At 42.6% G+C, this 14338-nt stretch overlaps 1 protein-coding gene across 1 annotated transcript in view; it reads right to left on the reverse strand.

Moving 5' to 3' along the window:
* Positions 1-14338, reverse strand: part of PDE6H (phosphodiesterase 6H) — a 32416-nt gene that overhangs the window by 1694 nt on the left and 16384 nt on the right. The window contains exons 2-3 of the mRNA XM_006199894.3: positions 2396-2599; positions 1320-1360 (exon numbers count right to left, since the gene is read on the reverse strand). Coding sequence (XP_006199956.1) covers positions 1320-1360; positions 2396-2529 — 175 coding nt within the window. The 5' untranslated portion in view covers positions 2530-2599. The remainder of the gene's footprint in view (positions 1-1319; positions 1361-2395; positions 2600-14338) is intronic.

Raw genomic sequence — 14338 nt, forward strand, 5'->3', positions numbered from 1 at the left:
AAAACCTACTCTAAATAAATATCAGAATACACAGTAGAAAGCAGTTAGTCAGTAAGTGTTTTCTGGCTTTACTCTAAATCAGAATATTATAGAAAACAACCTAAACTTAAAAAACTTATAAAATATATTTGTCAGTATAGGTCACAGGATCAGAGGGACGGAAGTCCGGACAGGTGTAATTATTCTCAATATCTTTATTGGCATTGCCATTGCTTGAGATTCTTTGAAAATAATAATTACTATAATTCAAATCGCAAATTACTACATGCTATGTCTTTCTCATAGTAGAATTTCTATATTATAGATTGTACATAGTTAGAACTATATATTCTAACACCTGGAAAAGGCAAAACTATGGAGACCGTAAAAAGGTGAGGGGTCACCAGGGGTTCGTGGGGAGGGAGGGATGAACAGGTGGAGAGTGGGAGATTTTGGGGGGTGGCAAAACTGTTCTGAATGAACCTGTAAGGGTGGATAAAGGACACTGTGCATTTATCAAAACCCAAAGAACTGGACAACACGAAGAATGAACAAGCCATTTCAGTTAATAATAATGCATTAATACTGGTTTATGAAGTATAAAAATGTACTGCACTAATTCAAGGATGTTAATAATTAGGGCAACTAGATACAGGAGGAGGAACGTGGCAGAGAGGTTATATCAGGACTCTGTACTTTCTGCTTAATTCTTCTGTAAACCTAAAACTGCTGTAAAAATCGAAGTCAATTAATTTTTAAAGGATCTGCAGTCATTTGCATGCATTATCCAACAAATGAAAATTCTAGCCAATTGAAAACTATTGTACCACATACTCTCAGTGTGTAGAGCCCTGTTCTGGTGCCAGAGGATGTGTAAAAAGAGGAAGTTGGTTAAGAAGTAGTTCACTCAGTAGAGTGGAAAGGCTTCCCTGGCCCCACCCTTGTTTCCAGTACCTCACTCTGCAGCCTCAGATTGTCACTTAATTCCTCTATGTCTCAGATTTCTCTTCTGAAAAATAAAAATGCTGGGCCAGACTAACTCTGAGAACCTTCCTACCTTGAAAGTCTACAGTGCACCATTATATGCCCTCAAGAGTATTTTACCAAAGCAAGAGGATTCTTCAGCTTTGTGCCTAGTCTGGTTTCTGTTAGAGTTTTTCCCTCTGGGCACATCCATACTTACGTAGGAGGGTAAATTAAAACTCTACACTTCTAGGGTTTCAAAGAATCTGCTGCCTTAGATGTTGCTGGTAACTTTCAACTGCCTCTTGAGGCTAAAAGGAGAAAACAAGGCAAAACTCCAAGGGCAAAGTTCTCACTTAAATCTTCGGGGAGCTCACCTGTTCCTAGCCCCTCCATGCCTGGAATATCATCTCCAAACCTATGGGGAAAAACACAAGAGCAATTAGCTGTCATCAGAGCAGAAGGATCCTGGAATGAGTCATGTCAAAAGTTTCCTGATTCAAAGGGAAACAAGAGGTTTAAGTTTTGTATCTGAGAAACTCCTTTTGTTTGCCTGGAACTGGTTCAGAGGAAAGGTCACTCAGGCAGGTTTTAGACATTAAGTCCCAGGGGAGAGGTATACGCTCCCTAAACAAATTTAACCTGGGACAATTGAGAGCCAGAAAAAAAAAGATCAGTGGGGCAACTTAGTCAAACTCCACTTTTTAAAATAGAAATTGGAATGAGAGAGCAATAGAAAAGGCATGACAATGACTAATTTATCTGTTGGTTTAGTGAGCCAAAAGCATGTATTAAGCACCTGCTCTGTGCCTGGCATTGTGTTAGGCACTGGGCTGTTAAGAGAAAAACAAACACACAAATATTCTCTGGGGGAATCTCAGTCTCAGGGAACAGATAGAGAGCAATAAATGTCATATAAAGTAATAGAAGTTACAATAGCAGAATGCACAAAATGCAAACATGGAAGTAATGGTAAAGTTTATCTAAGGGAGTCAGGAATGGCTTCAAAAAGAAATTAACATGGGTGTGTGTTGAAAAATAAATTAAGTTTTGCCAAGGAGAAAAAGAGAAAAACGAAAAACTGAAGAGAGAAGATTAGGAGCCATAAAAATAAACTGCCTTCTGAAAGTGGCCAGTGGTTCTGTATTCCAGATTAAAGCATAAATTATATCAGTGAAGGAGAGTGGTCAAGAAAACTCTGGAAGGTCAAGTTGAAGGTCACTCTGAAAGGCTCCATTTTCCATGTTAAGTTTGGCTGTCGATCTGGGAGCTGAATGAGAAAGGATTCCAGGACTAAGAACATGACCCTGCAAATATTGTGTTAGAAAGGAAAGCAGAGGTGGAAATTTTTATGTCTGTTTAGTATTGTGAGCATTAATTTCTCATAGCCAAAACAGTCTCGTGGAGGGAAAAAAAAAACAATAGAAAGTCTTCTTCTTCATCTTGGTCTTACCCTTTCACACCTTTCTTAGGAGGTTTGCTCTTGAACTGGCGAGTCTGCCTCTGCTTGAACTTGGGGGGCCCTTTGCGTGGGGTGGTGGGACCCTGGTTGGAAGCTGGAGGAGCCAATGTAGTGCTGTCACTCATCCTGATGGTCCTCGGGTGGCTGATGGTTTTCTTTCAGGCTTCTTAGACAGTAGGAGGGGAAAAGAAGACCCTTCAAGATATGAGGACCATTGCTTATTAGACCTTTACAGTAAACTGGAAGGGGAAAAATTACCTGATAAAGAAGCTCAGTATTTTGTGTTGACACCAAAAGGAAGAAGTTATTATCTTTTAAAGGGATTTTTTAGTGCACACCTAGCATGCATGAAGTCCTGGGTTCAATCTCCAGTATCTCCATTAAAAAAAAAAAATCACCCAGAGTGATTTTTTTAAAAAGGAGAGGAATTTTTAAGAAAATATGGTATAAGTCAATGGGGGCAGTCAGTACAGTGGGATATAAACTGAAAACTGATGGATTTCAAAAATCTAGGTAGATTTATTGTTCCAATAGATCTGCCACTCGCTTTCTGTGTGAATTTATTATAATGGTGGCATTTCTCCGATTTGATCACCGGTGTCACCATCTGCAAAGGGAGAGACGTGAACTAAAGAGTATCTACAGCCTTTACAGCACTGACACGTTCTTTATACTTTGCCCACTCTTCCATTCAGCTGCAAAATAACCTGGCTCTTAACATTTATTCCCTCAGTTTTCATAGTCTTTGTTCTTTATGGTCCTTATTTTATTTCATCGTCATGTGACCCAGAGACTTCTTTCCTAGATCTAGGGAATGACGATGTAGTCATCTGGGGAAGGAAAACCTGAACCAGGAATACCAACACCATGAAAGTATTTCATACATCCCAGAACACACACACACATACACACATCAGTGCAGAATGTGAAGTTGCAAGTTTGTGCTTTAACTCTCCACATCCAGACATGAAGTTCTTTAGCCATGTATTCCTCAGAAATCTTCAGCATTTTCTCCTGATCAAATCAAGGACCTATCCAATATGGTTTTCCCAGGCTTTCCTTTTAGCTAAAGAAATGCACATTGTAACTCTCCAAGTACAAATAAAACAACATAAAAGATTATTGTTATTACAAGTTATGGTAACATGTGATAGCAAATTAACATGATTTATGCTAAGCCGAAGGATTTTTTTCTTTCTCCTTTTCTATCACAAATGTCAGTACTACTTACCCTGAGAAGGAAGATTCTGAAAAGCTCCGAAGAACTTCCCAACAGCCTTCCTCTCCCAGCTTGGGCCAACCCCCTCCATAGTCTACGGCTTGGGTACTTTGTTTTCACAGAATTCCTTATTTCATCCATTATAGACTTAGGCAAATATTGTTAACGTCAATCCTCCCTCACAATGTTTGGCTCATGCTAACCGTCTTTCCTCTCTCTCTGCCACATCCCTCAAATCTTTTATTGCATACATTTATCAATTTTTTTATTACTTTTAAAAATTATATTACATTCTAATCCTTGCCTCCAAGATACTTTTCCCTTATTTTCTTTTCCCCAGTTACTTTTTTCATTCTCTCCTGCCAGTCCTCAACTCGTTCAACAGAAGCACATTGACTCATCTTGAGCTGGAAGCAGGGATGGTGAACCTCGCCAGGGCCCTGGATCACCTGCTCATGTGCCATGGATCTGGTCCTCATCCCCCACTGGAATACACTCCAAGAGGCTGCCTTTTCACTCTTTGTTCGTTTCTGTAGCCCCAGAACCTACAATGGTACCCGGCACATCGTAGGCGTGCCATATATATTTGTCAAATGAGTGAACAAATAAATGAAGAGATTGAACTCACACCCTGAACCTTGGATCATGAGATCCTGTCCCTGTGACCTTCTCCCTCAAACCACAGGGAAAGCATCAGCTGATCTTTGCCTCACAAAGCCCTCAGTGGCTTTAGGAAATGTACTGCCAGCTCCTCTGCTCAGTGAATCCAATTCTTGTGCTGGGGGCCCTCTCCTGCCCTGGTAAACAGGCAAAATTGGTGCCTCTCCCAAGCGTGGTTAGGACCATGGGAATCACTGGTGGGCTGCCAAGAGCAGCACTGGTGTCGGAGTGTGCCACCAGTAGCTGACACATCCCAGCTCTGCCAAAGCCACAGAGGAGAATGAGAGAATCTCTCACGGATCAAGTTGTGTGGGTTCCCCCATTCTCTCAAAGCAGTAAGAAACTACAAACTTTCCTTTCTCTACTCTGGAGAGCCTACTAGGATGAGGATTGCCAGATTTAACCAATGAAAATACAGGGCATCCAGTTACATGTGAATTTCAGACATATAACAAATGATTTTTTTTTTAGTATAAGTATATCCCAAATAGTCCAGGGTATATACTTATACTTAGAAACTTTTGTTGTTGTTGTTTTGTATTTGAAATTCAAATTTAACCAGGCACCCTCTACATAAGCCGGCCACTCTAACTGGGGTCCCACTGTGGATGTTAAATCCAAGGTCTATCATGGGAGAGCCTAAAGTAATTACCCTAAGTCAGATCACCCTTGAGGGGGAAATACATTGAAAAGAGTAGAAAAAAACTGGGTTCAAATTCCTGCTCCACAAAACTGTCTGTGTTACCTTGGGTAAGTGACATCATCTCTCTGGGCCTCATTCTATCATAAAATGAATCAAAGAATATCTTCTTTTTAGGGTAATGGGGAAAATAAGAGGGAATAACGTGTTCAGTGAAAAGTGCTCAAAAAGGAGTAATTATATAGGAGACCTTCCGACGGTCAAGGAAGCCATGCAAACAAACTTATGGTTGTGACCCAGGTTCCCCTGGACTTGTGCACCCCTCCTCCTGGGCCATCCACTGAAGGGTCCTTGTCATGCACTGGAGAGGTGACGGTCGCCTACGCTTGCCGGGGAACCCTCTGCATCCCTCAAGTGCCCCAGCTATTCACTAATGTCTAGTCTCAAGATTCTGTCTTAAGAACCCTTTTTGGATTTCTTGGACACCCCTAACAGCAACTCCAGAGAACTCAAAAGTCACCCTTGACTTCTACGCACCCCCGATGACACTTCCTCTTTCCTCTGGCAAGTTTCTTTGGCATGTTTATGTCATTGCACCTCTGGGCTTGGACAGAGTTCGTGTCTAATTCTGAGTGTGAGGCATTACGTAAAAGGATTCTCCTCAGAAAGAGTTACATAACCGTTGCCAGGCTAATCCCCTGATCCTCGTGGTCCTCGGGATTTGCACTCTGCATAATAATTGTTATTGCATTTATCACGCTTTTCCTGTCCAGTATTTCATTTTTGGGAACGTAGAACAGTCAGCCAATCCCTAGAGTGTTTCTGTCATGGATTCACCCTCCTGTTCTCCCTGTAAAACCCCTGAGAAGAGCAGAACACATACGACCTTGTCCTGCCTTGGAAGCCAATCCTGTCAGCCACAGATGTCACCTACGGCTGATCTTATCCTGACCTTGCTTTCCTAGGAATTCCAAGGGCATCCCTGGAGCTGAATAATTCTGAACTGAGTATCAGACCTGATTTTAGCTATAAGCAGACAGTTCACATTTTGACCTTCAAAAGCATCAAGTAATTCTTTCCTTTGCGAGGCAGACTGTTTTCCTGTTTTTAAAGCAACGTTAGCCCATCCCCTTTTGCAGATGACAAATCGTTATTCCGCAGAAAGAAGTGGGGGCAGCAATGTAATTAATATCTCAAGGGATCGTCTTGCAGGGAGCTGGGGTTAGGGCTGCCTTAGACGCAGGGCAGCAGGGCTCAGCTGCCTGGAGCTGCAGAGGGTGAGCCTCTGTCATTTCCAGCTAAGGGAGGGCAGTCCCTGAAGGTTCTTGAGTCCAGCTCTCTGATGCTACTGTGGTCCCCCTAGGTTCCCAGCACCCACCATCCCAGCAAAGATAGGGGAAGACAGACGATTCCATTGTTGACGGATGGGGAGAATGCAGGGGCAGGGGCTGTGTGCCCCACTGATGGGCTTGAGCCCATGAAAGCCACCCAGGGTCCTGCTGAGGCAGGGAGAACCAAATACTCTGGGGAGTCAAGGAAGACCCAAACCAAAGCCACGGAAAAACAAAAACAAAAATCCAGCAAGCACCTTGCCTCAGCTAGGAGCAAACAAGCGCTCTAACCTCAGAGGGAGGAGGCTTTGCACACCGCCCCACACGGCGGTCACTCCCGCTGGCCCTCTGCCCCTTCGCCTCGTCCTCACGCTCCCATGGCAGCCTCTCGGTGCCTGGACCCAGTTTTCAAGCACATCCTGGGAGTGAAGAACTGTTTGCTCTGTGGTCATTAAGTGCCCCAGCTCCCTCCTTTCCCCAGAACACTGTTTACTATGGAGTTGCCAAAAAGGAGGGTCAGTTTGGGGTCCCTTCTGAATGGATTTGGTAGTCAAGGTTTGCAGTGACCTAGGAATAATCAAGCTTCACTTATCGGCTTGCCCCAGGGTGTTGTGAGGCAGCTTGGGGGTACTGCCTTCCTGCTCTCTCCCGTTTCCATCCCCAGCCCTGGTCCAGGCCCTCAGGTTCAGCGTGTTCTCATCTTCCGTTTCTTTGTTTTAGAGCCTGGCCAACCCCCCACAAAGCCCTTTGATGACATCCTGCTTAAACTCCAGAAGTGGAGACATACTCACAGAGCTGAGCGTTTCTCCTATAGGCTGTCCGGTGGCCTTCTTCGCAGGAGAGGAATAAAGGACCTTTGCCTCCTGATTTATCTCCCTGTAATACCCTCCTGCTGCCTAATCTTGTCGTCATAAGCTTAAGAGGACCAAGCCAGGAGCAAAGAAGTTGGAAGAGTGTGGGGTGAGCCCGGGACGGACTCTTCTGATAACTGGTAACTCTTACGAACTGACGTGGGCTCTCTCCTGTCAACAGGCAGGCCCTGAATCCACACACAAACACACACACACACAAAATGTTGATTTCCAAGGGCAGCTTTGCAGATTGTGATTCAATACTGTTTTCCCCTTCTCCATTGCTGCCTTTAGTCCTTGCTCTCCCCGCATCCTTCCCTTTCCCTGACACACACACTCCCCTGGATACTGCTTCTCTCCCCCTGACCTGTCTCTCTCTCTCTCACACATACACACACACACACACACACACACACCATGACATGATTCTCACGGAACTCTAGAAAACTGGAAAGAAGAGAGTGAACCACAGTGTCCCCTGCTTCAGTGGAGACAATGATAATGTGACCAGTGACACTGAGAAGTACCAGCCTCTTTCCCTAACTGGTATTATATGCATTTCCTCAGAGAGATGAAGCCACAAGTCAGGAATGACCCACAATTCGGTGCTACGTGACCGGGAAAGAGCCCAGTTGATGGCTGGGAACTGTCAGCTAACGACATTTAATGGAGAACTGATTGCCGCATCTTCCACACGCAAAGCCTTCAGGGTGCAGGGCCCCGGCTCCAGCTCCATTCGGTGGGACACTTGGCTTCAGTCTTCCAATTGCATTCAGCCCCTAGTATTCATTTGTACATCACTTTATACAATTTTAAATAGACCTTAGCTCATATGTCAGCATCTTTCAGCTCTTCGAACAAACTTGTCATAGAGGAATTAAATGATATGTTCAAGACCGCACATCAAGTTAGTAGTGGAACCAGGAGCAAGGCCCACGCCTGTGAACACTTCCCACATTCAGTTGTCGTTCTACTGTTACCACAGCAAAGCAGACCTGGACCGAGATGACTGTGTCGCTGGTCACCCTCATGCATTGCAGAGTGCTTCTCTAAACTGTTACTTGTAAGAGAATTAACTCCATAAGATTATAGAGAAAGAAGGTCAACTTATCCTTTCTAGGCAAGGAAAGATCCTTTACCTGTAGCCCTAAGCAGATTACATGGGCAGCTAACCAGCTTAAGGGTTGGTTGGTTGGTTTGTTTTTCCAATAAGCGTTCCCTTGGTATTTACCAAAATTAGAGGAGTTTTGAAGGCAGTAAACATCTTGCAGAGCCAGAGAGTGTTTTGTGTCTGGATGGGTCTTTCCACTCGCTCTCATAAAATCAGAAACAGTGGGGGCCAGGAGGAAGTGGCCCATTTTTAAAGACCTGAGAGAAAAGAACTGTCAACTCTAAACTCTATTATCAAATGAATTAATCCTTCAAGAATGAAGGGGAAATAAATACATCCTCAAAAGAAGATTAAAAGAATCTGCCACCAGGATACCCTAAGAGAAGGATAAAGGAAGTTCTTGAAACAGAAAGGAAATGACAAAAGAAGGAAGTTTCGAACATCTAGAAAGAAACAATGAAAAGGGTACAAGTATGGGATACAAGGAGGGGTATGGAAGATGGGGAATTCCACCACCCTCAGAAAGGCTTGGTAGAGAATGAAACATTGTTCAAGACGCTGTGAAGTTCCAAAGATCTGGTCACCTTGTGTCTTCAGGACATGAATCCTGGGTCCCTGTTCCAAGTGGCTGCTCTTTCTGCCTCTGCCTCTATGACTCCTGCTGCTGCTGAGTCTTCTAAGAGGATTGGAGTAGCCTGGCCATCAGTGATGCACTCTGCCTCTGCTGGAGAAAGTTCTGCTACCAGGTCATGCCACTGTCCATTGCCCAGCCTAGTGTGGTCAGTTATCTATCTCTGATCTTGTCAACCAGGTAATGGGGTCACACAGCTTTAAATAAGGTGATCAATGACCAGGTAATTTCTCTGGAAGAACCTTGGGTGTGCCTGGATTTCACAGACAAAAGAAATTAAGCCAGCAGGGACCTCACTGGGGAAAAAGAGAAAAAGAAAGAGGACTTATGGATGGATGACGTGACATAGGTGTCATGACATTATTTAATAGATGAATATTGAACACGTTTTGCTAAGTGAAAGAATCCAACATCGAAAGGCTCTATACTGTCTGATGTTATTTACGATATTCTGGAAAAGGCAGAACTAGAGGGTTGGAGAACAGATCAGTGGTTGCTGGAGGCTGGGAGGAGGAGTTGATGATAAAGGGAAATGAAAGGGATTTTTGAAGGGTGATGGAACAATTTGGTATCTTGATTTTAGTGGTGACTATACAACTCTGTGCATTTGTCAAAACTTAGAGAATTGTACACCACAAAATCTAAATATCATAAAAGAAAAAAAATTTTTAATTTAAAAAAATATCATAAAAGACTTTAAAAAAAAAAACTTTGTTCCAAGCTCTAAATCCTTGGTTCCTGAGCCTTTCTGACTTATGGGAAAGTATTATTAAGTACAGGAAAAGACTTAAAGGGCAAGTTCTAAGTAATTAGAAAGTAATTCAAATGCTAGCTGTCCTATAAGCTGCTTACACAAGTGCTAATCTCTAATCTCTCTTTAGTGTCTCTTAAAATACCAGTGAGTATGAAGACTCACATCTCCTCCACATTTTGAGCCTCCTAGACTGAGCTTCCTGCTGTGACTAATGCACAGTGGGCTCCGGAGAGGAACACCCTCAATGTGAAGGAGGAATGTACAAGGCTGGCCCCTCCTTCCCTTAATATCCCACCATGCTTAGGAACTCTCCAGAACATTATTAATCTTGAAAAAACAACACAATCAACACAATATTCTTTTTCAGAAAATAGAGAGGAGGGAGCACTTTCCAACTCATTTTATGAAGCCAGTTTTACCCTCATGAATTTTTAAATTATTGTTTCATCAGATTCGGGGTGTACAGCATGATAGTTTAGCATGCGTATACACTACAAAGTGATCACCACCACAAGTCACTATAAAGTTGACCCCTTGTCCACACCCTCATGGAATTTTTTGACACCCAAATCAAGCGAAAACAGTAAAAACGAAAATTACTGACTAATATCTCCCATAAATTTAGATGTAAAAATCGTTAAAATATTAACATATCCAGTACTGCAATATATAAACATAATAATACATCAAGACCAATTGGGATTTATTCCATACATGCAAGATTCATTTGATACTCAAACTCAATCAACATAATGCACTCCATCGACAGACTAAAGAAGAAAAATTATATGGTTATATTAACAGGCAGAAAAAGCATCTCACAAAATCCAGCATCCATTCGTGATAAAAACTCTCAACAAACTAGAAATAGAGGGAAATTAATCAAGAGTTTCTGCAAAAAATCCCTACCGTTAATATCATATTTAATTGTGAAGAACTGAATGTTTTCTCTCTCAGATCAGGAATGAGTCGAAGCTGTCTGCTCTCATCACTTACCAACATGGCACTGAAATTTCTGGCCAATCAAGCATTAAAAAAAAACAGATACCATAAAGACAGGAAATGAAGGGAAAAAAACCTTCACAGATGGCATGATTATCTCCACAGAAAATCCTAAGGAATCTGTGTTTTAAAGCCCTCCCGTAACTAATAATGAGTTCAGCAACGGGTGACCTCATGCATTTATGGAGTTTAACCCAGTGTTTCTCAAACTTTATAATTCACCTGCAGAGTTTTTTAAAATGGTTTCCTGGCACCAACCTCAGAGATTCTGAAATAGCAGGTCTGAAGGTGGGCCTACGAATCTGCATTTCTGACACATCCCTGGGTGAGGCTGATCTGCTGATCCACAGGCCGCACTTTGGGTAACCTGGTTTAAACTACTGCCCACAGCCTGATGAAGTACGTGTCATTGGTGTAAGGTTGAAATCCAGGCTTATTATAACTTACTGTCTGTCAGAAATCACTTCCTAGAAATGACACAGGGGTTTTCAAACTTAACACCCAACACGTCCAAACTCAAGTCATTATGTCCCACAATACCTGTTTCTTCTGTGGTATTCTCTATCTACGTTGGTGGTCCCACCAAGGACCCACTCATTCTAGCAAGAAACGCATAAGTCATCTGTGATCCCTCCTTCCTCCTCACCATCATCCTTCACATCTCATCAATCCCCACGTCATGCCAGTTTCCCCTAAGTATTTCTCCAGTCTGACCACATCTGTCTATCTCTGTTATGAGTGCTCTAGTTCAGGGCTGAATGGTCTCCAAACTGGTCTTGTTCCCATCAGATCCCTCCACGCAGCCACCAGAGTTAACCGAGAAGTAAAACACAGAACCATCCGTGTCCTTCTCTTTCACTGTCAATGGCTCTGAATCACTGACAGGATCAAGGCCAAGTTCTTTGTCTGCACAGCCTAAAGGGTTCACTGTGATCTGGGCTCTGTACCTGCCCCGCTCCGGGCACACTCCTCATCCTTCTGTGATGTGCAGTGTGAACTCCAGCCACCCTGCGCTGCTTCCTTGCAGTCCTCTGCATGCGCCACATTGTTTTAGGATGCCATGCCTCTGCTCATGTTTCTCATTTTCTCAAATGCCTTCTCTTCCACTTCCAACCCTCCCCATGTCAAGCACCCAGTATCTACTGTCCTTTGAGACTGAGCGCTGTAGTCAGTTCCTTCAAGAAGTCTTCTTTGATGTCTTCACTTAGTGCTCCCATAATACCCCATGTCTACTGCTTTCCTAAGATCACCTGAAGTTTTACATCTGTTTATCTCTGCCTTCCCCCATTACATCGTTGGCACCTTGAGGCCTAGGACTGTGTCTTGGTTATCTCTGTACCCATGCACTGGTGCTGGTGTAACTGGGAATGATTAAGGGTTTGTTGAGTTAAGAAATGAGCCTTTATGCTAAGGCTATGAAATCCTGCATAACGTAGTTAAAATGTTATATATAAATATATATATATACACACACGCACACACACACATATATATGTACACATATATATATGAAAGGAAGAAAAAGAAAAGTTGGTCTCAGTGACCCTTGTGAACACGTGACCATTCTCACATTCGTCTTCCCCAAGGCAACACCCTCACCACAAGAAAAAGATGGAGTAGGGGGCAAAATGTAGGCATTTCTGTCTAATTTAGCTAGAGACATTTCTACTAAAGAACTCTGCTCAAATTCTGGTCCGATTTAGTCAAGTCTTATTCTGGGCACTCCAAAGAAGACAAGACATGTAAGACATAGCCCGTCTCTCATGCATCTTATATTTGGGTGGAGAAATAAGACTAATATTCATAAAATAATCACTAAATAATACACGACAGTGTCTACCAAAGTACTAAGTTATATTTTATGAACAATGCACGCTCTAGGAATTCAGAAAAAAATAACACGCTTGTTGTGGATCAGCGGTGGAAAAGTTCAGAGAAGAAAGAGGTAATACTGGATACACCTGCAAGCTGATTATAAGCACTGAGATGAAAGCGACTCTTTTCTAGTTATTCTAATATTTACTCTGCAGTATTAAGGATCGAAATGGGATGGAGAAACGATGACGGTGATGATTTTCTTAACCTGGACCATTCATTGGGCACTTACTCTGAGGAAGGGATTCTGCAAGACGACTCCTCACACATTCTTTCCAACCCTTCCAGCAACGCTGAAGGTTGATATCATTCTTCTTTTACAGAAGAGAAAACTAAGGCTCCGAGAAATAAAACCGTTGTCCTAAGGGCAGAGGGACAGGAAGGGACAGAGCCAGGATATCCACCTGAAGGGTAGCTCTCCCCTCCTCCCCTGGCTGCTGTTAGTGCCGCATGGACACATTACAGAACGGATAATCCTTAGGGCAGAAAGCCTTCCCTGAGATTTTACTGTCCCTACTTGTCGCCTCCAAGAAAGATCTCTTTGCAGAAATGGGAAGTCTCAACAGTCTGCAGTCATTGGTTACTTTCTCAAGCTCATGGCACAAGTACCATGGGAAGCTTGCCTAGAATTTACCTTTCTGTTGCATCCTCGTAACACCAAAGAAAAGCTGAAAAATAACTGCAAACATTTGGTCATTTTTCTGGAAAAGCCTATGGAGATTTCCAAGTTCTGCTGATTTCATTTGGCATTACCGGACTAAGGTCCTTCTCCCCACCATGACAGGCATATTCTTAGACTTGCAGAAGCTCAGGGATGGAGAAGGGGCCTTGGTACACAGCACTACTTTGTCAGCGTGGGCTGGAAGTGGGGTGTCTGCCATTGTAATCTTCTTTAAGGAGCTCTTAATCTCAGTTTTCCCATCAGATAAAAATGCATGTGAACAATGAACTGCAACAGAAGGAAATGAGGAATGGTACTTTCCAGAAGATCCCTGTCCTGCCTGTGATGCTGAAAGGTATTTTCAGAGATTCTGCCAATTGTTCTCCAACTTACTGAAAGTCCATCATTACATCATCCAGAAGAGGCTCTAAATTAGCAACCCTAACTTCTTTTGAGATCAGGGACCCCTTTGAGAATCTGATGAAAGTTAGGAATACTCTCCCCTCCTGCAATAGACACATACAGCACACAAACATGCTGACTTCACAGACATTTTAGGGGCTTCCATGCCTTCCAATGTCCACGCCTAAAGCAGCGCATGAAGAAAAATTGTGAGGTTACATTGGGTTCAGCAGAAAAAAATTGCCAGTTGACTAGTGATGTCTTCCCTAATGGTATGAGAAATGAGTACATAAAACATGACTTAACCATTCCCAATTTTTGAATCCTTCTTGTTCCAAATAATTCATTCTACTGATCTGATTTTTAATTATCTGTCTTCCCTATGTTATTAGTTCCACAAGACGGCAGAGATTTTGCCTGTTGTCTACTGCTCTATCTAGAAACCGTATTTGCATACAGTGTATCTAGATGCCTGTGTCTAGAACAGTACCTTGAAGAAATGATGTGCTCCACAAATATTAGTGAAAGGAGAAATGTGTCCCTTTTTGAGAGTACTGAACTACAAAATTTACTGTCTTTTGTGAGAATTAACATTTGGTTTTATTTATAATATGGTCAGATTCCTGTTTTTCAAAAGCTATCTTCTAACATCATTTTGAAATGTATAGACTAAATCTGTATTTGGTTTTCAGCACTTTTACTAATTTTAAATCTATACTTTTTTTTTTTTGTATTTTTCTAGGTCAGACTCTTTAGTCCCACCAAATGCCCACCATCCTCTTGATTATGTCAGTTCC

This window comes from Vicugna pacos, chromosome 34 (genome assembly GCF_048564905.1).
Source record: "Vicugna pacos chromosome 34, VicPac4, whole genome shotgun sequence".
Lineage (NCBI taxonomy): Eukaryota > Metazoa > Chordata > Mammalia > Artiodactyla > Camelidae > Vicugna > Vicugna pacos.